General features: G+C 53.2%; 1 protein-coding gene across 2 annotated transcripts in view; it reads left to right on the top strand.

Annotated features, from left to right (window-relative positions):
- The window catches only part of ABR (ABR activator of RhoGEF and GTPase), a 178,345-nt gene that overhangs the window by 40,686 nt on the left and 114,049 nt on the right, over positions 1-23,610 (top strand). The window contains exon 1 of one of the 2 annotated variants that reach the window (XM_060134494.1): positions 4,434-4,522. The exons of the other annotated variant lie outside the window; for it this stretch is intronic. Coding sequence (XP_059990477.1) covers positions 4,462-4,522 — 61 coding nt within the window. The 5' untranslated portion in view covers positions 4,434-4,461. Of the gene's footprint in view, positions 1-4,433; positions 4,523-23,610 lie in introns of those variants that run through there. 2 annotated transcript variants of the gene reach the window in all.

The raw sequence follows: 23,610 nt of genomic DNA, 5'->3' as shown, positions 1-23,610 counted from the left end.
TTATTCATTTATTCCCTCATTGCAGCCCGGTACAGAGATTACACATGTGGACTCCGGATTCAGAATCTCGGTTCATTTCCAAGTATCACCACCTGCTAGCTGGCCAATAGCATAGCCTTCCTGCTTCTGCAGGACGGAATGGAGAGACTAGTAGTGCCTATCTCATTGGTTCATTATGAGGACTAAGAAAGGTGGTCTATGTGAAGCAGGGCCTGGCACTCAGGAAGCACTCCATCGAAGTTAGCTGTCATTAGTTTTATTTATTCAGCATGTATTATTGAAGGCCGATCTATTGGGCTTTTGGCAGAACGCTGGTCTGGGGGCGCAGTGTAGTAACGGCTGCCTTGGAGGTCTACCTGCTTTATTCATCCACGGGGCTGAGTGCAGTGAAAAAAGATGCAGTCCCAACTTTTAAAGAGCTGATCTGCCAGAACGGGTGCCAACGGGTTTTTGACTATCACAGTCTGATTCTGTTTTTGTGTTTGTGTTTTTGGCTGCACCGTACGGCATGCAGGATCTTAGTTCCCTGACCGGGGATGGAACCCGTGCCCCCTGCAGTGGAAGCGAGGAGTCCTAACCACTGGACCGCCAGGGAAGTCCCTTGTTTTTGTGAATTTGAATGCGGAGCCCACCGCCACCCCACCCCTGACCACCTGTACCTCCAGCCTGCTCACGCTGGTGCTCTCTGTGGGACTGAGAGTGGGAAGAGGTGAATGGACATCCTCTTCATCAACAGTGACCCCTGCAGGGACTCCCAGGGGCCTTCCTATTGTGCACAGTGGAGCTGAGTTGCTAACAGCAAGGAGGGAAGAAAAATGGAGATACCCAGTTTTGTTTCTAAGCATGGTCACCCTTTCCCCATTGGAGAGGGAGTGAGTAGCGCAGCCCTGGGGATTAAGGTCAAGGCCGCTGACCTTCAGGATGGGATATATCTTCTTCCCACTCGGCCTCTTATCGTCAGCCCAGTGCTCCCAGCAACCTACCCTTAAATCCCCCTTAAATCTGGTGGTGAGGCAGGAGCAGGCCCGTTGCTATGGGAAGCAGGGAGCCAGGACAGACTGAGTGCACAGGCCAGATGGGAAGGAGGAACGTGTTCACCCAAAGGGCTAGACAGCAAATGGTTAGCGCAGACTTGGAGGACGAGGTGTGATGGGTGCTGATTCAGTGCCTTGGGGTGCACGGGCAGGTCCACACTTAGCTGAATCAGGGTGGCCTGTCCACGGAACGTCCCCCTGCTGCTCTGACAGATGCGGGTTGCTGGCAGAGCACTTCACCTTTGGCACAAGGCGAATGAGAATGACTCTTGCAGGTCCTTCCTTCCTAGGATGTGGTATTGGGTCTCCCCCCACCTCCTCTCCACCCTCAGTGCCAGGAATCTGGAGGTTTCTGTCCTGGTCTCATATCACCCTGGTGCTTCCACACACTTGTCTCTATAGCCAAGGTTAGATGTTAATGTCTAACGTGTGTGATGTTAGTGTCTATTGGAAGCCATCCAATATAGGCATCAAGGGATCTTGAAGTAACTGCCCTTTCCTGGGACATATGTGTGAGACAGTTGTATGGAGATGGAAGAGGATTGGGAGAGTTTTCTAGAAGGTGGTCTCTAACCCACGGACCCGCGAAGATTTCCAGGGACCTTCGCCATCCTGCTTTCAACCCTGACAGTGGAGGCAGCATGCATGGCATTTTAGCTACACGAGTAGACTGCCAGGGTTCAAGTCTCAGCCCTCCACTTACTGTCTGGACAGGCTACTTAGCTGACCAGTGCCCCAGTTTGCTCAACTGGAAAATGGAAGGAGCTGAGATAACAGTGAGGTTGTCATGTAAACAAAGCCTTAAGATCCAAGCCAGGTCCACTGCAGGCGTTCTCTGTTAAGTATTAGAAGTGTTCCTCCTTATTTTCCTCCAAGATCCCTCTCCCCTCTCCCCTATATTTTGTTCTGGATTGGGAGGTCCAGGACAGGCTTGGACAGAAGGTAGAAAAAAGCAAACCATGGCAGTGTTAAGGAGAGCAACTGTTAACATTTTAGTCTGAAAATAGCTTGTTCCAGCCTTTGTAGATAAAAATGTAAAATGTATGCAAATGTATGTGACTCACGCAGAAACATACATCCATGGCCTCCTCGCAGTCAGTGCCCAGATGTGGCCATCAGGCAGCGTGCAGAGAGGGCCCAGGCTGCCTTGGTGGAGATGGGGGTCCTTGGGGAGGGGGCAGTGCTGCTGCTTCCCCGGGCGGGGCTCCTGCTTGCACCTTTCTTCTGGGTTCTGTGCCTCCCGTGTGGCAAGAAGAGAGGCCCTGGGCCCCTCTCTGCTCCTCCATCTCACTGTCCTCCCTCTGGTTCCTCCAGGAGCCCGTTTGCTTCCTCTCCCATCCTGGCTCTATTTCTGGAGCATCTCATTGGAGATGCACGCCCCCCTCTCTGCCAAGCTCCAGGTGCCTGCTTGCTTGGTCCTCCCAGTCTTGTGTGCAAGTCAGAGACGGTGGGAGGGTGACAGCTGAGCAGGGAGACCCACAGGATCCAGAGCCTGAGCCAGGAGGCCTGGGGTGGGGGAGAGCCAAGTGGATGCAGTGAGGGGACAGTGTCACCTCTAGGTTGAAAAACACCCACGCAGCCACCTATGGAGGCTTTTCGCTCCCCAGAGCATCTTCCCCTGCAACTCCCAGGGGCTCACCCGGCCTGCTGTGAGCCTAGTGGCCACCACCTCCCCTTGGGCAGTTCTGGAGGCCGCTACCTAAGCAGCTGCAGGGGCTGGGTGCAGGCCTCCTTTCAGCATCATGGGTGAGGGTCTGCTTCTCCGCTTAAGAACAAGGTCTGAAACTAATATAATATTGCATGTCAACTATACTTCGATTAAATTTTTTTTTTTTAAGAAGAACTAGATCTGTGGTTGTTTGAGATGATGAGCGCCCCCCCCCCCGCCCCCACCAAATGCTCTGGAGATGCTGACAACACTGCCCCCTATAGAGGCCAGGGTGAGCTTTGCCTTGTAACCCTGTCCGTTGACCTGGGTCCCATGAAGTCTTTGCCCTTAAAGCTGCTTGGACATGAGGGGTGGGAGGGTCTGGTCCATTATCAGAAACCTCACTATCTGAGGTAAAAGCAGGGTAAATGGTCCAGGGCAGGGTTCCCTTGTGAGCCCGCTGCCTCCCTTCCCTTGGGTTCAGGAAAGGAGATTTAGCCCCACTGCCCTGGACCACCCTAGCCTGACCCTCCCTCCTCTCCAGTCCCTTCTCCAGGGTCCTTTGTTCCAAGGAGGCCTGTAGGACCAAACCTGCAGCCAAGTTGCCTTGGGTCACTTAGAACGTGCACCCAGGGCACAGGTATAAAACTCCCCCACTCCAACCTCTTCACAGCTTTTGGGGGGCGGGGGGGGCGGGTCTTAGAAGGAATTTTGTTTCTAAAGGTCTGTTCTCAAAGGCATCTTGACCCCAGCCTTCCCTCAGCTTGTGATTAGGCATGCATGGTGTCTCTCCTTACATGGGCTGTGGCTGGGATCCCCAGAGAAGGCTCCTGGAGGGAACCCAGCGGAGACCCTGGGGTCTCTCCTGTAACCCAGTTTACCCTCCACAGCCCCTCGACGAACCCCGGCCTCCCGCCTTTCTCCAGCCGCCGCCCGCTGGTGTGTAGGGCAGGAACCGCCCGGCCTTTGGGTCAAGGGTGTTTAAATAGATGAGGCACTGTTAAGGTTTGGAAGGAAAGAGTCCTAGGGCAGCCAAGAATTCCCGCGGGCGGGCAGGACGTTAACCCCGTCAGCGCCGCTCCCCAGGCTTGCCTAGGGGAGGGGCCTGGGAGCCTCACTGGCCCCTGAAACTGCGCTTAGAGATCCTGGGGTGGCAGGTGATGTCACCCCTGCGGGCTCGTAGGTCTCCCCGCGGCACCTAGTCAGCGGGTTGCCAGAATTTGGCCGAGCCCAGCGAGGGGAGGAAGAGGAGCCTGGGCCTGCGCCGCAGCCCGGAGACCCCCCGCGGGCCACTCCTCCGTCACCGGCTGGAGCGCCTCTCGCGTGGGGACCCCGGCTGCTCCCCACACCCCTACCCGGCTCTGGAGGCGTGCTGCGGGGAGGGGGCGCGGGAGCCTCGCGCCGATTGGTCGCGGCCCCCGCCCCCCCCGCCCCTGGGCGCCGTGCAGCCCCGGAGAAGTTGCTAGTTGGCGGGCGGGCTGCGGGGCCGCCGCTCCGGGATCCGCAGCGGGGCTCGCGGCGGTCGCAGGGGCCGGAAGGGCTCCCGGGGGCGCTCGCCGGCCCTCGCCCGCCCTCCCCTCCTACCGGGCAGCTCCGGCTCGGTCCTCCCTGCTACCTGTTTCCCCGCCTCCCCCGGCTTCCACCCCACGCTCGGCAACTTCGGCCTCTGGGGCTGGCCGCCCGCCCGCCGCCCGCGCCCTCCCTCCTTTGTTGTGCGATGAGGGTCGGGTTTCCGATCTGACGGAGCCGCCGCCGCCGCCGCCGCGCGGAGCCGCGGGCATGGAGCCGCTCAGCCACCGGGGCCTGCCGCGCCTCTCCTGGATCGACACCCTCTACAGCAGTACGTGTGCGCTCGGGCAGGGGAGGCCAGGCGGGAAGGGGCCCCGGCACCCCGCGCTGCGCCTGGACGGCCCCGGGGCCCGCGATGCCGGGCTTCTCTGGGGAGCCCCGCGCGGACTAGGGGCTGAGGGCACGGCCGCCCAGGTGCCCGGCGGGCCGGCAGGCGGGCGGGCGGCGTAGGGTCCCGCGATCGGCCGCGGATGGGGTCCCCAGAGTGGACTTCAAGCCGGAGGGGGTGCGCAGTGGACCGACGGGGCCAGGAGAGCTGTGTCACCCCTCTCCCACCTGTTGTGTAACCGAGCACTCCCCAACCCTGGGGAAGAGGGGAGAGCTCTTGTAGGGTGCTGCCTCCGCTCCTCGACTGGCTTGTCCTTCTGCCCACGTTGAAGCAGAAAGGCCATTTTTGGTAAAGTCCTTGGCGCCTGAGTTTGCCACCTCAGGGACATCCTGAGGCCAGTGTGTTTCGGGGTGGGGGTGGGGTCGTGTGGTAAGGGAGACTGTAGGTGCACATCTCTGTGGGGGCCATTTGGATTCAGGACCTGAAAACCCCCAGCTCAGCAGTACTTCCTGCCGGGCTCAGCATCACCCGCACTTTCCCCCTCCTCCCCCTCTCCCCTCCTTCCACACCCCCCAAAAAAGAAAAAACACTAACCTCGGCGGCGTCTCCACCCCCTCGCTCCCAAATCTGCCGCGATCACGTGATTGCCCTTGCACTGCCGCTGGGGATGTGTAACTGACCACTCGTACCTTCTGGGGGCTTGCGCCCAGCCTTCAGCGCCCGGACCCCGACCCCGACTCCGACTCCGACTCCGACTTGCTTAGGTGGCTAAAGCACTGCATTTCTCCCACCCCTCCCTTGAGACACCTTCCCCTAGCTTTCAGTGGTACAGGAAGAGGGTCCTGATAACCCCTGAAGAAGATAGTAAGTGGATTTCACCGTCCCTGATCGGTTCAGTGGGACCCTCCCACTCTCTCTTGCTAGGTCTCCTAGCCCAGAGTCCTGAGGCAGGGGCAGGGGTTGGGGGAGATAGGTGGAGCCAGGTTCTGGTTCTGGACCCTGGATGCCATGGGACAAGGACATTTTTAAGGGTCAACCTGGCTCGAATTCCTTGGTAACAGTCTTACGGTGGGCGGAGTGGACAAGGTGATGCCTTGAACCCCAAAGGCTTGCCCTGGAGGCTCCTCAGTACTCAGTACCCAACCTCTGACCTCTGTATCCCCTTGGGTCCCCACCATTCCCCATACCTTTTTCTTCTCCCTCTTCTCCCTCCATCCTTTTTCCTTTCCTTTCCTCCTCCCCACCCCATCCCCATCCTTTTCCCTTTCCTTTCCTCCGCCTCTCCCCCGCCCCAGCTCTCCTTGTGATGGTTCATTCTGCTTTGGTTTTTCAACATCAAAGGGACAAAGCTGGATCCCCTGGGTGTCGGTCCCCCGCCAAGCCCAGCCACTCCATCTGCTCCTTCCCCTGCAGAGGCCAGCATCGTTGGGTGAAGGTCAGGGCCCACGGTTGCTGTGTGGTGTGTGTGCACGTGTGTTTGCCTGAATGGGGCACACATCTGTTCAGAGCCCTGCTGCAGATCAGCTCCTGACCCGAAGGAAGGATTAGTGACCTTCTCTTAGCTGTGCTCTTGCAAATAACAGTCATAACAATGCCTCATATTCACATGCAGCTTATGTTCCTGAATATTTCTGACTCTTTGCAAAACCCAGTACTGCCTTTCCCTATTTCCCAGAGCATAGAATCCTATGGAAACCTGCCTCTGGCTTTCTCTTCATTGCCTTAAAGAAGACTCCCCCACCTGATCACCTGATCATTTCCAAGTTTTCCTACCACCCCCAACCCACCCCAACACCTAACCCCACACACAAACACAACCTGGAGCAAAGGAGCAAAATTGCCTGAGGGTGCTTTGAAAATTTCCGACTGGAGGAAGGTGGGATTGGAAAAGGGAATTAGATGGAGGCCTTCTTTGAGGGGTGCCTGTTTATCAGCCCTGACTCAGGCAGGCTGGCATCTGAGCTGTCTACCCTTATGCTGCTGCCCTAGCCTCTGGGCTCCTGGGGCAGCCTGGATGGAGGGGAGGGGGCACACCAACTTGGCAGCCATGTGAGGAGGAGTCCTTGCCTCCTTCTTCCAAACAGCTGATTGGAGAGCCGTAGAATGAGGCTTCCTGGGGAGGTGCTGTGCAGTCATGTTTGGGCTGTTAGCCATAAATTTTCCTCTTGACAAGAGCCTAAATTAAAACAAATACCCAAGCTGTCATTTGCCTGGCAGCATGGTTTTTGTGCCTCCCAGAGGAAGTTCCTCTGTCTCTCAGGAAGCTTTCTGCTCACAAGGTTCACAGGGTGGCAAGTCCCCACAAAAGCCAAGTCCATCAGGAATTGTAAAGGGGATGTACCCAGGGCACAGGGTAGCCCGTGTACTTCTTAGGGATGTGAATGACCCAGTGACAGAGGCTCCTTCTAAGCGCTGCTCCAGGTGGCAGTGATAGTAGCATCTCCTGAGGACCTACCATACGCCAGCACTGTGCTAGGCACTCCATCCGGGCTCTCCGTACCTCACAACTCTGCAAGATAGGTAGTCTTATCTCCCTTTTACAGGAAGAGAGGCTGAATAGGCTAAAATCATTACCCAAGGTCACATGACTGGTAAGTGACAAAGCTCAGATTTAGATGATACCCTAGGATGGCGAGGAAGACCCTGAGTGTCACCTAGATATGCCTGAACTTATTCAAGGTCTTGGAATGTCATGGAATGGGGGACCTCTGTCAGAGTTCTCCCCAAAATGGTCCAGCGGGGTAAGTGGTCTGAATGACTGAGCCTAACTTGCCTCTGTGTCTCTTGGAGGAACTGAGGGCTGGCCCTGGAGCCAGGGCAGGGGTGGCTGAGGCTCTGTCTAATTTCACTGAGGCTGGTGATTCTCTACACCTAAGAGGCCAGGCTGACAGCCAGACCCTCCCCTCACACGTCTTACCTTTGGAGTTGTCGGTTCAATCTTTCTGGCTTTAGCATCTGTGCACACTTCCGCTGCAGGCTCATGGTCACTTGACAAGGGGTGAACCTCAGACCCCCTCTTTCCCCTACAGTAGAAGTCCTGAAGGTCTGTAGTGATGGAGATCTGTCTGACTCAAGGAGATGGGCTGGCTCCCAGCTGCCCGTGTGACCTGGGACTGATTGGAGCACGGCCTTTGCCCCCGGTAAACTAGTGTGGTGGATGAGAGTTCCAGCCACCCCACCTCCTGTCTCTGGACCATTCATTTTCCTACATGAATGTAACAGTGTCAGCTTTGCCCCCTCAGTGCCTTGCCTAGATTCTTTCCCTGGAGCTGGTGTGTTTCTCTCTGCACGTCTTTTCTGCCTGTGTTATTCATTTTATCTTCTCTCTGTCTTTCTCTCACCACTGTTTCCACTAGACACCACTTTCTCTTGGTTTTCTTCTATACCACGGGATCACGTTGGATCGTACTAAGTTCTATGGAATAACAAAAATGGGAGGTGCTCTGAAACTTTCTCTGTTCCTCCGAGTAGAGACGAAATCTTTCAGGATCTGTGTAAAAGAGAACTGAGGGCTACATTTAAGGTCTCTTCCTTGGCCATTCCAGCCTCTTTTTTGTCCCAGGCAATTTAGCTCTGGCCTCAAACATGCCGACTATGGAGCCAAGCAAAACCTCTAGATATTTGGGCCTCATAGAAGACAGAACATGATCATCTGTAGTTATTAGAACCTGCCTTTGGAGCTCACTTCTGTGACCCCAAGCGACATTTCCAAGGGAAATCTCTGGTGATATTTTTATGCCCCTTACAGACTCAGTGCCCTGTCCCATGGCCAGGAAAGCATCTGGGGCTGTGGGGATACAAACCCATCTCCAGATGATCAGGAACCTGCCTCCGTTTCCCACCTTATTCCTATATTAGCTGCACCAAGGACCAGGCCACTGGCCTGACAGTCGGTGTGGATTTGATCAGGGCAACTCTCCTACCCAGGCGGCATCAGACCACTCTGAGGTGCCAGTGAACACCTGCAAATGGATGATTTCTTGTCCTGTGACAAAGCCTCCGTCACGTATGCCTGCTTGTCAACACCAGCCCATATTTGACGTGGCTGCTGGAGTCCCAGAGGTGGGCCTGGCAGAAGAATTAAGTCTCCTACTCAGAGAAATGTGATTTTTTTGTTGCTGTTGTGATCGCTGCTGTTATGGTTCTTTGGGAAAAGGAAGGAATGACAGGAACATTGGTGAAGAAATAGCTAGGTGGGTAGAAGAAGCGGGGAGAGCCGGTAGGATGGACGACTTGGGCTGTTCTCTGGGTCCAGGGGCGATTCTGGTACCTTCCTTACTCACACTTCTCTGTAAAGTGAGGCTACGATGTCTCCCGTGGGTGCCACGGGGGTTAACCGGTTAATGTTTCTCAAGTGCTTTGAAGATGAGGAGTGCTATTGAACTGATCAACTGTCCAGCTCCTCACAGCCTTTGTCACTGAACAGGGATCCACGAAAGGCTTGCAGAGGAGTTTGGAAGGGGCTGGGAAGTGTGTGAGGGGACAGGCAGGGGCAAGAATGTTGGACCAGGTTCTCAGCTGGTGCCTAGCCCAGTGCCTTGTGCTATAATCAGCCCACAGTAATTTCCAGTTGTGTGTGTGAGTATGAGAGGGAAGAGAAAACTTCTGGGTTCTTGGTTCCTTTAACTCCTTACTCCACCAGCAAACCCCAGAAACCCATTAGCTGGTCCATTCACAAGTTTCTGGCTGTGTGGATCTGGTAATTGTAGACCCCCCAAGGGAGTCCCACGCATTGCTAGGGCTTGTGATTATGTGATTGGAAGCCTTCCCCACACCAGTGTTGGTGCTGCAGCTGTTTGGCTCAGCTGGAGCCCTTTGGGGCAAACCAGGAGGAAGGCAGCTTCAGGACACCTGCACGTCATCTCCACGACGTCTGCCTCAGCCGGGCCCCTGGCTCTGGAAGGCTGAGGGGAATCCATGGGGCTTGGAGTTCCCACCACATTCTACCTGCAGGGGCTTGGCGCTTTCCACTGAGTACCAGGGAGAGAGGCCTGCAGCCTTACCTGTCTCCGGGGCTGGATAGGAGAGGCTGATTGTTTTGACTTGTGGCCTTGGTCTGCCCTAGCTTGCATTCCTTCGGGCAAGATATGGTCTGATGGAGCCATGGATGGCCCTGATTGGCAGTGGGAGCGTTCTGCTTGTCTCTGAAGCTTGGGGAGAACCTGATCCTGTAAATGGGGAAGAAGAAGGAAATCAGGGCAACAGGCAAACTAGAGGATGCACCCCCATAAGAGGGTTGGGGATAGACGCCCAAGCCTACTCCCTGCCCAAGGCATTTGGCAAAGAGCCCTTTGAGGTGGGGCCGGCTGCAACCGTGACCCACTGCAGATGGGACAGCCAGTTCTCTTCCCCCAGGTTCAGACCTCATTTGGGCCTCTCACTCCGTTTTCTGCCCCCTGTGCTTTATTTCTGTCTTCTCTTCCTGCCCTTCCTTCCCTACCATACTGCGGGACGAAAGGCGAATGTGGATTTACTGGCCATATAGAAACTGACAGGGTCAGTGTGGTCTTCGGGAGACAGGGCGGGCTCTGTGGTGACCTAATTGGTCAGGTGCCCTTCCCCTCTTTCCTCCACCTTCACCTCTGAGGCTTCCGTGTCCCTCTAGACCACAGATAGACGTAGCAGATGTGGTCAGGCATTTTGTCAAAGGTGGGCAACGTCTCCAGGAGTTGGGCAGCTGGGAGGACTCAGGTGGGCCAATGTCGATGGAGCTCAGAGTCCTCGTCACTCCAGGCAGCATAGCTCTTGGCCTTCCTGTGGTGTCAGTGGAGCTGGTACTACCTAGAAAAGCCCCAAATTGGCTAGGGATCTGTGGGTTTACTCAGGGCTGTTGGGGAAGGATGTGGCCATAATTACCTTCATGGGATTGAAGGGCTGATCCTATTAGTGTGTTGGGCTAACCCCTTCCTCCTGGGCATTGCCTCCTGGCCAGCAGCAAGGGTTTAATGGATCAAGATTATGGAGACTGAAGATGTTATACAATTAAGCCTAGTTATTTCCCTAGCTGGGGGATAGCTACCACGGACAACGGCAATTGGTTTCCTCACTTGTGGTCACTGTTCAGGTGCAGGTTGCCCTGGGCCTAAGCAGCATGTAGTCCATCTTTTTGAGTGAGTTTCTCCCTCGAAGGTACGGCTTTATGAGAAAGATCCCTTTCTGAGAGGTTTGGGGTCTGGGTGGCTGTGTGCTCTATGAGATGGTACCCCTGGAGTTGTGCAATGGGGACCTTTTAGGGAAATGTGTTTGAGCTCTGCAAAGGTACATAGAAACCTCATCCTTGGGGCTCTCACAACCACTGGACCCCCCAAGGGAGTCCCACGCATTGCTAGGGCTTGTGATTATGTGATTGGAAGCCTTCCCCACACCAGTGTTGGTGCTTGAACCAAGTTCAAGGAAACCTTGAACCAAGTTCAAGGAAATTCGATTTTTCCATTTGGTCGAGGAAGAATGGCAGAAAACATAAAGTTTAACCAGTCGTACTACGTGCCAGATGCTGTGGTAGGTACTTCCTTACATTATCCTAACAACACACCAAGGTACCTTTTATCATCCCCCTGGTCTATGGATGAGGAATCTGAAGCCCTGAGAGGTTAACTTATTGCCGAAGGTCTCCCAGTTTGAGCTGCATCGGATCTCAGATGGCTCCAACTCTGTATATAGCCCACGCAGCTGCCAACAGCAATAATGATCTTAGCCAACATCGATGAGGACCTACTATGTGTCAGCACGGTCCCGGGCAGTGCCCGTGTGTTATCACTAATCTTCAACAGCCCCTACCTTATGAGGTAGGAAGGAATTATCTCTATTTTATAGGGAGGAAACTGGGACTCAGGGAAGTTAAGTAATTAATTCAAAGTCCTAGCGCTAGAGTACAAGCCAGGAATGGAGCACAGGGTTGGCCTGACTCGAAACCACGCTTCCTCCCACACTCCCTCGCCTTTCATGGGAGCTGGTATTTCGTGGAGTTTGATTGATCTGTTCACCTCTCTAGCTAGAATGACAACTGTGGGGACTGTCTTGGCTGCCCCGTGGTATTTGGGCAGCTCTCAGCCTCTGGGTTCCCTGTAAGTGCCCACCAGCTGGGCTGCCTCTTCCTAAGGATGATTCCCAAGGAGCTCTCCCATGGGTACTTGGAACCCATATCCCAGAGTCACCTCGTCCCTGGATTATTGGCAAGAGGCACCGTTTGTTAACCCCAAAATAAAGAGGAAGTAGAGAAAATAGACTCTGGGGGTAGGGATGGGGTACAGCGAAGGCCCAGTTTCCAGAGCAGAGCAGGGCAAGGGACAAGTAAGTGGGGACTAGAGGAAGAGAGGACTTGGCAGAGCTGGCGCGCTGGCTCTGATCTCAGGCCTTTTAAGATTCACCCCCATAGTTTCCAAAGGAAAATAAAGAGAGCTCTCGGCCATAAATCAGGCCACTGCGCACCAAGGTCCTTTGCTGAGGCCCAGGGCCAGTTGGGCTACAGAACCAGCTTCTGCATTTGAACTCACCCACACAAAGCATGCTAATCATGGGGCGGCTCCAGTGCAGACCCAGAGTCCCCTGCCCCGAGTTCAGGCCTCTGGAGGAAGCCTGTGCCTGGGGCCTTCCTCCTTAGCAGACCCCTCTTTGGCTGGAGCCAGAAAGGCTAAAACAAGATAGGAGGACTTGTCGCACAAAGGGTTTGCGTGTGGAGAGTTTTTGGGGTATGATAAAGGGGGTGAAAGACTGCCTTGAGCTGACAAGCGAAGCAGGAAGGTAAAAGTGGGGACGTGGGGGAGGGGAAAGGGTCCCACAACTCCATTCTCGTCCTTTCCCTTTGCTGCTCAAGACGTCACTGGCAGCTTACTTCCTTCTCTGAGTCTGCGGGCATTTTTAGGAATTCCTGCTTGGTAGGGTGTAGGGACCCATGAACCTTCCCCTTGGCTCACTCGTCCGTTTGTAGGGGGGCTAGTGTGAAATTTCAGCTGGCGCTGGGGCCTTACGCGCTCCGGACCCCTTCCTCCCCCCACCTTGAACGTGCTGCCCCAGTCTTCTTCCTCCTGCTGCCCTGGCGGCGTGCTCCTGCCCTCCCTGTGGGTCCAGGATGCAGCCGGCCAGAGGCTCAGCCTTGACAAGTCCATCCTTCAAGTGCCACCCTGTGCTGAACTCTATCCCCTCCCCCACCCAGAGCTTTCTCCTGTTCTTCCTGCCCTTCCCCCAGCCTCCTTCCCCCTCTCCATCGCTGCTCTTCAAGGGAAGAGACATCTTTCAGGGAAGACCAATGAAACAGAGCTGCCCAAGCCTGGGAGGGTTCAGAGGGCCAGGAGAGCAGATCCTGGTGATGGGGATCCTGTCCCTCCAAAACTGACATGTCTTCATGCTAGTGCATCTCCACACTTCTTTCTGTGCAGGTGCCTGAGTCTTTCCTCACCTCAGCGGGGCTGGGAAGCATCCGTTTAATAACTTGTGGCAGAGACTACTATTGTCAGTTCTGTCAATGAGAGAGGAGCCAGAGAGCTGTGGTGGGACCTCGACACATGCTCATGGGTGGTCTGGCCAAAGGAGTCAACTCCTTCCCATTGGAATTAAGTTAGCAGAGGCCAGGGGCACCTACCAAAGGGAGAGTGGACTCCATGAGTGGCTTGCTAACTCTTTGGACCACAGCCCATACAGAATCCAGACATTTTACATTGTAAGCCAGGACACACACAAACTGAAACAGAAGTTTGTGGGATAGTACTTACTGTTTTATCACATTTGCAATGTTCTCATAATTTTATGCTCTTCTAGTCTATTCCATTCCATTCCACTCCATTAAAAACAAACCCAAGAAGTGCTGGTCATGACCTACTACATTGATTTCATGACCTGTAATATGAAAAAAGTGGACGAGCTGATCTCAGCGGGCTCTTATGAACTGTAAGGAATAGTAATTTACCAAACTGCCGTGATTTATATCCGTGTTGTGATTTTTGCCAGATTCACACACTTCTGTTATTATGGACCTAACTGTTTTTCTTCAATTTGACTCATTGTTTTAAATATCAGTTACTTAGAAAGGAAACGAATGGAAGATCTGTATCTCTTGCAATAAATAAAAAGTTTCCTTACAAATAAATGCACTAAACACTCAACAGTGTTATTAATTCTAGTTACACACTGTTGCCCTTGGAAAGCTCTAGGTCTGAGCCTCCTATGTCTCTGTTTAAGGGAAGGAAACAGAATCGATGTTAAAGACATCTACTACCAAATAGTAGTGGGAAAGATTGAAAGGCATCAAGAAGGGAGTAATTTTCTCAACATGTGCTCTCGTGTGCTTTAATGCAGCATGGCAAGCAAGCAGGTGCTAATCAAAGGGCCCTGCGGCATCAGCATCCTCTACTTCTGTCCACCCGGAGTCCTGGGCCCCGTATTTCCTGAGATGGGAGAGGAGAGGGGAGAAGATGGTTTTTTCCTAGGACCAAATATACTAGAGCAGAGTCTCAAACTCTACTGTGCATTTTAATGGCCTGGGGATCTTGTTAAGATGCACATTCTCATTCAGTAGGACTGGACTGAGGCCTGAGGTTCTGTATTCTAGCAAGCTCCCAGGTGATGCCAATGCTACTGTTGACGGTCTAGGGACCACGATTTGGGTAGCAGGGCTCCAGGGTCCTTTATACCCTCTCCTAGGGGACTGACTGTGGACCCTGAACCAAGTCAGACCCTTCTGTTTCCCAGTAAAAATAACAAAGCAATTGATGGGACACCTAGTGGGTACCACACCTGAGCTAGTGTTCTCACGTTCGCAATCTCATTTAATTCTCAGAGTAAAGCTGTGAAAGGTTGTTAACCTCATCTTAAGGATGAGAAGAGGGAGTGGCCATTGTGATTGGTCTCTGCTGGGGACTTCTCCATGGGAGGCACCCACCATGGGAGACATACCAGGTTTCCTCTGCCCACCCCCTTCCTGAGTGGCAGAAGCCCAGGCATCTGGCCTTTATGAGTTCCTCTGTCTAGACAAAACCTGTCCCGCTCCACCCCCCCACCCCCCACCCCCCCACCCCCATGCCCCCCACCCCCACCCCACCCCGCCAAGGGCCAACTTCGGTGTTAATGGAGCAGAAAGCCTTAGTTGTTAATTTTCTAGTGCATCATTGGGAGGGTTAATGAGAGACCAGCTGGTGTGCCACCCAGCCATGTGGAAGGGCCATTTTCCTTTGCATTTGGTCTGCAGACATTTTGCAGACCCTGTGGCAGCTCCTGACCTGGATGGGTCAGTGGGCATCGTGTGCTGTCTTTGGGTGCAGAAACTTTAGACACCCGAAGCAGGATCTTGTTCTGTCTCCTGCTCCTTGGAAAGGAAGGATGGGATGCAAGTTGGACGAAGAGCTATTTCTTGCCCGGGGACCCACGGTGGCTGCCACCACAGCCAGGCCCTTGCTGCGGACACCTGAGCATCCTCAGGCCCCCTCCCTGACCTGAGACACCACTCCCCATCCAGTTGCCTGTGACTACACTAAACCTGCTTCCATCCACCTCTCCTTTGCCCAGAAACCTTCAGTGAGGCATTTTCTTTCCACATCCAATCCAAACTGCCTTCAAGATGCCCCACGCTGGGGGACACCTCGCACTACCCATCCATTAAGATCTGCCAGCATCCCAGCACGTGCCCCCCTGCTCTAGCCAGTGAGACCCTCACCGTTCCAAGCCAACCTCTGTGCTCAAGCCTCAGCTCAAGCTACCACCACCTCCAGGAAGCCCTGCGTGATTATAGCACCGGCCTTGGTGAGCACCCCAGTTCAGAACCCAGCACTTCTTGCTGGGCCACAACATTGAGTTCTTTCTTATTTATTGTTTTGTAGTGTTTACCTATGTAGGCTTTGTGCCCTGTTGTCATTTCTTCTCAGCCAGACTCTACACTCCTTAGAGGCACAAAGAAGAATAACAAAGGCTGCCATTTATAGGGGGCCAGACACTGTCCTTAAGCACTTGACAAACAATGTCCCGTTTAATCTTCAACCCCCGCTGCAGAGGTCTCAACTATTTTTATCCACTTCTAAGGATGAGGAGACTTTTTTTTTGTTTATGATCCCAGAGAGGGTAAACAGTTTTCCTAAGGTCACACAGCCTAGGAAAAGCTGAGCTGGGCTCTAAACCCAGGTCTGTGTGATGCCGGAGGTTGTGCTTCTCGCCAGAGGTGCTCAAGTGCCGGGGCCCTCGGCATGAGAACCTGGGGTTGGGCCCAGCATCTGTGTGTTTGCAAAGCTCTTCTGAACACCCTGACTCTTAACCACTGTGTGCATCTATCTCCCTTTGCCCCGAGCACGTGGGAGCTTGGAAATGCTTTGTGGTTGGTGAGGGGGTATGAAGAGAAGGATGTTCTAGGGGGATGCGTTCTAGCACTTAGGGCCACCTAAGAGAATCACGGAGCAGGAAGGATGCAAGGAGACAGTAGAGCTGAGCATGAGGAAGGCAGAAGGGCAGTCAGAAAAGGCTACTGGAGAGGTCAAACCAGTGACCCTCTCTCCACCGCAGCCGTAACTCGGCCTCACCTAGACATACGAATCAGCTGGGGCATCTTGTGAGGATGCAGATTCTGGTCCAGCAGGTCTGGGGCAGGGTCTCCTGTTTGGCGTTTCTAACAAGCCCCCAGGTGATGCCCATTCAGTAGGAAGGCCCTGGGGTCCTCAAGCCCTCCTGGAGGATCTGATTCCTTCCCTCACTAGTCTAGCACCTTCCCGCCTCCCTCCTTCCTAGAGGATCAAATCTAAACTCCTAGCACAGCACGGGAGCCTTTTCAGACACCATCTCCAGCCTCACCTCCTGGCTCTCTTAACCACACTCCCCACCCTGCAGCTGCCCTGAATCCTTCGCTGTTCCCCAGACACACCATCCCCAGCCAGAGTTTGTTGCTTTTTGCACAAGCCATTACTTTGCCTGGAGGAATGTGCTTTGGCCTTTCTTGGCCAGGTGAGAAGGAAGCTGAATGTCGCCTTCCTGGGAAGTTACAGACTGGGGAATGGGCTCTAGACTCCTGGGTCTGGAGAGAAGCCCTCCAGAGGTTCTTGGACTCCCTTCCCTGTCCCTGCTCCCAGCAAAGGCCAGCCATGGTCCCTGGCCCTAGAGAGGCGTGGAATCAGGCGACTTAATTGTCCTGCTTTGAACATTCGTTGTTTCTTGGCACCTTCGAGTAAAAATAGAGCTGAGAATGACTCAAGTGAAGCCCCAGCTTGGAATCTGGAGAGCAGAGTGGAGCATGTAGGACATTCTGTGGAGCCCGGGAGGCCAGGCCATCTGCGGGAGCTCTGGGGAGGGGGCCCTGTGACCTGGGCCGGGGCTACCAGGATGCTGTGGTCATACCCGGGGCTCTGAGAGGCCAGCCCATAGCTGCTTTCACTTTAAACTTTTCTCTCCTAGCTGTGGAAATATTTCAGGACTTCCGGAGAAGTTTCCTTTGGTGCTTCCTGAGTTTTCTCCTGTGATTTTTTGCCTCCAGATTTCAGCCCCAGGCAGGGGGCAGCTCCCGGAAGAGCTGCGGGTGCCGCCCTGGCTGACTGCAGCCCTCACAGGACCTCCTCCCTGTTGCCTCCCAACCTCTCTCCCCTGCAGGAAGCCTCCCCGTGCACTGGTTTTGGGGAGCAGTAGCCCCCCCTCTCTGGGAAAAAAAAATATCTCTTCCTGCATTCAGGCTGCCGCCTGGGGGCTGTGGGCAGGTGATCAAGGGCTGTGTCTCCGGCTATAGGCCTGCCCCCCTTCTGAGAGCAGAGCAGCTGGAGGGAAGCGGCCTGCTGCTGAGGGGGAACCAGAGCCTTTGAATACTTGCTGGGATTCACCTCTTTGAGCTTCATTTTCCTCACCTGTAAAGTGGGAAGAAGCTTACCAACCCCACCAAATAGGGTGGCCAGATTTTTTAGCAAATAAAAATACAGGATGCCCGGTTAAATTTGAGGTTTAGTTAAACAATGAATACTTGTTTAAGCATAAGTATATCCTATGCAATATTTGGGATATACTTATACCAAAAACTTATTACTCGTCCAAAGTTCAAATTGTACTGGGCGTCTTGCATTTTATATGGTGTCCCTATTGCTGGATTAAATGGTGTGTATCGTATGTAACACTTAGCAAGGGCCCCATCTAAATGTTCCTTGCTCGTTTCATTACTCCCTTCTCTCCTCTGTGCCACCCTCTGACCCCTGGAGGCCAAGCTGATGAGACATTTCTGTGGAGCAGTCACAGAACTATTGAGATTGTTTTTATAAAATCGACACAAAAATGAGTGATTAATGCACAAGTGCCAATAATAATAGCTGTCACTTACCTGGCACTGGCTGTGTCCCACGCTGTTCCAAGCACTTTCTGTATATTAATCCCCTTACCCTTCACAATAATCCTATGAAGAAGATGCTTATCTCCACTTTACAGATGAGAACGCAGAGGCACAGGTTAGGTAAATAAGTTGCTCAAGGACACATAGCTAGTAAGTGATGAGCTGGATGTGAACCCAAGCAATCTGGCCCCTGTGTTCTTGGTGTTAAAAGGACGTATTGCTGCATCTTGCCTACCAACTGCCACAGTTAAAGATGTAAAGTTTCTTTAAGGTCAAGGACATAGAAACCTACAGGGGTGGTTTCACAAAGCAGGTGATAACACAGCACGCTCCCAGAGGGAGGTGTGACTTCCCGGGTTCCCCCGCCGAGATCCTTGCATGGAGAGAGGGTTCAGCCAGGCCTGAGGAGCTCACACTACGGTTTATCTCTTCCTGCCCACCACCCCTGAAGGTCACAGAGGTACTGGCCATGTGCCAGCCTGTCACCAGGTGAAAGTCTCCAGCTCATCCCTGAGGCCCTGCAAACCCTAATCCAGGTCCTTTTCAATCTTATTAATTCACAAATAACTGTGCCACCGTGTGATGTCCTCTTCTTGAGATCCTTCACGGTTTTCCAGGATACAATGTTTTTCCTTTTGTAAAATGAACGCATATAGTTATTGAGGACTAGAAAAATACCTAAAAGTAGAAGGAAGACAATCCATGTGCCACTGACCCACCCCCTGAGGTGAGTCTTCCTCCTTGCTCTTGTCTGTGGCCCAGGGTCTGGTCATGCAGCCCCACTGTGCGCTCTCGGCAGAGGCCAGGCTACAGGCCAGAGCACGATAGAAAACTCAAATGGCCCCATGTCCCAGCACCACCCCTGGATGCTTGTGCCAAAGGGGATGAGTTGGAAACAGGGTCTGGAAACCAGTAGGTACCATCTCGCCTTCTCTAGAGTCCTGGCTGGCTCTTTGAGACAAGGTGAGGATCAGGTGCCCGCAGCTCCCTTCTCTCAGGGGCTTCACGTGCCCACCTGTCCTCACCCCCACCCACGCCATGAGTAGCAGTGCAGAAGTGCCCGTTGTTGGAAGGGGCTGCCCCGTCCTGTCTCAGCTTATGACCAGAGATGGGTTTCCCGAACACTTTGTAGGTAGCACTAAAGGCTCTGCTGGCCCCAAGCCCAGGTTCCAAGTCTTGCCACCTCTTTTCCCACCACAGGCCTCCCCCAGGCCCAGCTGCTCAGTGTTGTGGTCTTTCCCCATATTCTGAAGGTTAACTCCAATTAATTCAAAGAGAAATCTGAGACTAAGAGCTTGGCCTGTTGCCTCTGCTCCTACCTCCTTCCGTGTCTCTGCCATCTTCCTTTTCTCCCTGTCCCTTCCCCACATGTCCCCAAGGGACTATTCAGTAGATGCTTGTTGGCAGGTTCAGAGAGACCCTGGTTCATTCGTCAGGAGACCAGAGTCCCCAACCAGAGTCCCCAACTTAAATGCCTCATCTGTCAGGGTCCAGCAGGAAACAGATGACACACCCAGCTTGGGGGGTTTGGGGAGAGCTTGTAACAAGACTACGACCAAAATGTGGGCAGGGTGAGGGGAGGGTCTGGTTCCCATACCTGGAGACACAGGCCATGTGGGCAGCTTCCTGGCAGGAGCTACAATACAGCCTGGGTGGCCCACAGGGAGGAGCTGCGGGGAGAAATATTCCAGCTTCCCTCACACCCCTCCCTTCCTGTGATCTCCTGCTGGGACAGAAAACAGGGCGGAGGGGCAGGGAGAATGGACCTGGAGGGGTGCACTCCAGGTATAATCATTCTCTCTGCATCTTTCCCCATTTGCAAAGGGAGGGTTGGAAATACCTGCCCTGTGTATGTCCTGGGGTTTGTAAAAATCAGCTAAGATGATGAATGGTGACGGTGTGTGTTCATCATTTAACACCAGAGTAAGGGATAAGTTATTATTGATAAACACTCACCAGGTACCCCCGACAGAATGAGTCTTACATTCTCACTTCTGCTGGCGAGCCGCTCATCTCCAAAGGACATATGGGTAAAGGAACAAGAAATTGCAGAATTGCAAAAGCCTGGGTTTGAATCCCAGAGCCCCTGCTTAATGTTCATATGGCCTCAAGCAAGTCATTTAATGAGCCTCCCTGCGGTGAAATGTACCTCATTGGCGTTCAGAGGAGAGTGGATGCGGGGTCGTTACTTTTAGCCAGCCGCGTAGGGGGTGCTCGGAGGACCTAGCAGCATCCCTCAGCCCTCAGCTGAGTCCAGGCCCTGCAGTGGTGCCCAGGCTCTGGATCCCTGGGTCTCTCTTCTCAGTATCATTGACCCAGGCCCAAGGACGTGGAAGCAGCTCCTAATGTTAACAGTAATAACCACCACTGATTTTACTGATTGCTTACTGTATACAGGCACTGATCAGTTCATTCTCTTGGACTCACTAGAGTCCCCATGGCTAGAATAGCATTTTAATATAATTGATTTCCTTTACAATCCTATGTATTTAATGCATTTCAAAACATTCTTAGGAAAAGGGACCATTGGCTTCACCAGACTACCATGGATAGATCAAGGCATGAAAGAGTGAAGGGTCCCTGCTCACTCCCAGGGGACTGTGAGTTCCAGGTTCCCTGTACTCTGAACTGAATTCAGCCTTTTCTGGGTACCTCTGGGCCATGGCTGTGATGGTGGCCTTTACTGAACTGGGAGGCAGGAGACTGGGGATCTTCCCCTAGCTCAGCTACTCCCTGGTGACCTTAGCCAGGTCCTCTGTGCCTTCCACTGCAAAGTGTAATGGTTGGACTACCCCTACCTGGTTTTTATTTCTATTTTATATAGGAAATGTATCATATATACGAAAGAGCATATACAATGTCTGGGTTTGGTTTCATAAAGACTTATAAGACAGACATCCATTTGCCCTCCATTAAACTTCAAGAGACCGCTGCCAGTCCTGAGAAACTGCTGTGTGCCCCACTGTATTTATTTGCTAATACAAAGCACCTCAGAGTAGGGGCACTTAAACCGCAGTGGTTGATCGTCTCACAGTTCTGGAGACCAGAAGTCTGAAATCAAGGTGTCAGCAGGGTGGGTTCCTCTGAGGCTCTGAGGGCCACGCCTCTCTCCTGGCTTCTGGTGGATTGCTAGCAAGCTTTCGTGCTCCTTGGTTGATCTATAGATGCATCACCCGATCTCTGCCTTGATTCGCTCTGTAAAGACCATGTTTCCAAAAAAGTCACATTCTGAGGTGCTGGGGGTTAAGACTCCAACAGATTTTGGGGGGAACACAATTCAACCTGTCAACCTCACTGCCCCCCTCGCCGTCCTGAATTTTGTGTTAATCATTCCCTCCTCTTCTTTAGAGGCTTATTACATAGGTATGTGTCCCTAAATAATATAAATGTAGTTTTGCCCGCAATTTATATAAATAGACTAATAGTAGAAGTGTTTTTCTGTGACTTGCCTTTTTCTGCTTAGAATTATGTTTTTTGGGATTTGTCTTTGTTTTTGCCTATAGTTCTAGATTATTCATTGTCAAAGCTGCATAGAATTCTATTATAGGAATAAACTACAGCTTATTTAGTGGTAACAATGGTACTCCTACATTTTTGGACAAAATCCTTAGTAGGGATTTCATTTTATACTGCAACACAGCTCACACACCTTGTGTGTGTGTGTGTGTGTGTGTGTGTGTGTGTGTGTCTGAATTAGCTTCATAAAACTATCCTCCCTTAGTATGTGAGTTGCTGCTTTTCAATCCATTTCAAAGGTGACCTGCCGAACTGATTGCGTGATCCACTAACGGGTCAACCTGCAGTGGCTGGATGCTCCCCCTCATGTGTCCGGCGTGGTGGCCCTGTGGTTCCGTGCCCAGCAGGCAGGCATGGCCTCGCTGCTCCCCACAGGGCTGTCTGCCTGCACACACCCCTTGGCACCAGACCACGGTGCCTGCTGGTTCTTGTCCTTCCATCTGTCTTGGCTGTTGTCTTCTCCCTGCTCCTGCTGGGCACGTTCTAGCTCTGGCCTTGCCCTTGTAGTGGCTGCATCTCATGGGCTGTGACCTGAGGGACCAGACCCTGGGGCATGTTAGAAATGTGTGCGCTGTAGCGTTACTGATTTAGTCAGGTAGCAAGAGAGAGGGTAGTGTCTGGAATCAGACTGTCTGGATTCCAAGCTTAGCGACTCAGTAGCTGTGTGTTGGGCTCAGTTGGGGTGCTACTGAGCCCACCTGTGCCTCAGGGCTGAAATCTGTCTAATTCTTTGTTAATATCTCTGAGCACAGTGGCTATACTAGGAAGAGGTCAAAACACCCAGTTAAAAGGAAGCTGGAGGTGGCTAGAAGAGCTGGTTCTAGGACTTCCCTGGCAGTCCAGTGGTTAAGACTCTGTGCTTCCATTGCAGGGGTGCAGAGGCGGGGAAGTAAGATCCTGCATCCCCGGCAGCATGGCCAAAAAAAAAAAAAAAGCTGGTTCTGCGCTCAGGCTGCCTGCGTTCAGATCTCAGCTCCATTATTATTGTTATTTGACCTTCCTGTGCCTTCTCTTACCCATCTACAAAATGGGGGCAATAATAGAACTCACCACATGCTTGTTAATAGGATTGAATGAGATAATGTTCGTAAAGCTTTCAGTACAGCATCTGGCTTCGCCTTCTACCTGGTTTCCAGCCTGATACTCAAGAGACAGCTGGGGTTTTCGGGGCGGGGGTTTGGTTTGGTTTTGTTTTGTTCCCTGCGCCATGTGACATGTGGGATCTTAGTTCCCTGACCAGGGATCGAACCCATGCCCCCTGCAGTGGAAGCGCGGAATCTCAACCTCTGGACTGTCAGGGAAATCCCTTTTCTTTCTTTCTTTCTTTTCTTTTTTTAACATGAAAAGAGGTTTACTTTCTCACTGTGACCCCATGTGGAAGGAGCGGCCACCTGGCCCCAGGTTCCCTCTCAGCAAAGGTTCATTTTTTGGCACTGCTCCACTCACAAGCCCACTGCAGCCAGAGGCCTGCCCACCCCCACCGCCCCCCACAAAGTGTGTGCTCCTTAGAATACTCACCTTCCCTCTGGTGTGGTCTGGTGGGGTGGGTGTGGAATATTCGCCTTCCCTCTGGTGTGGGCTCTGGGTTGGGCGTCTTCATTCGGGTCCCCACAGGACTCCCGTTGTTTTCAATGACGATCGCGTTGGAGTCCAGCCTGGGGGTCATCTGTGCATAGGCATGTAATGCCCCCCAATGAGCACTTTTCCTTCTGTCCCTTGATAGCCAGCAGATGCCCCCCTACCCATCACCCCGTATTCTTGTTATAGACGTGGATGCAGTGAGGTGGAGGATGGTGTGGGACGTTCCCAGTGCACTGCTGTCTACCACACGCACCCGAGTCATCGTTTCTCCCCAGCCCTCCACAGCTGGTCAGCCAGACCACCTGCCTTCCCTTGGAACCGCCTCCCAGCCACCTTAGGGTGTCCCCAAACTAAAATCAGATCAGGTCCCCCTCCTGCTGAAAACCCTTCCGTGGCCCCCAATTGCCCTGTGGGAGGGAGGGGTCCCGCTGCCCAGCATAGCCCCTGGGCCTGTGTGGCAGGCCGCTGGCTTCTCCAGCCGCATCACTCTCCCCACCCCTCACCTTGCACTTGAACCTTCTACTTTAGTACTGCCGGCCCTCCCCCACCCGAGTGTTTCCCAAACTCAAACTTCTTCCCCATTTGCTTGCCTGATGAAGACCTTCAAACCCAGTTCATGTCACCTCCCTCAAGCAGCCGTCTCTCACTCCCAATAGAA

The sequence above is a fragment of the Lagenorhynchus albirostris genome, chromosome 20 (genome assembly GCF_949774975.1).
Source record: "Lagenorhynchus albirostris chromosome 20, mLagAlb1.1, whole genome shotgun sequence".
NCBI lineage: Eukaryota > Metazoa > Chordata > Mammalia > Artiodactyla > Delphinidae > Lagenorhynchus > Lagenorhynchus albirostris.
This window is presented reverse-complemented; position numbering and strand designations above follow the sequence as displayed.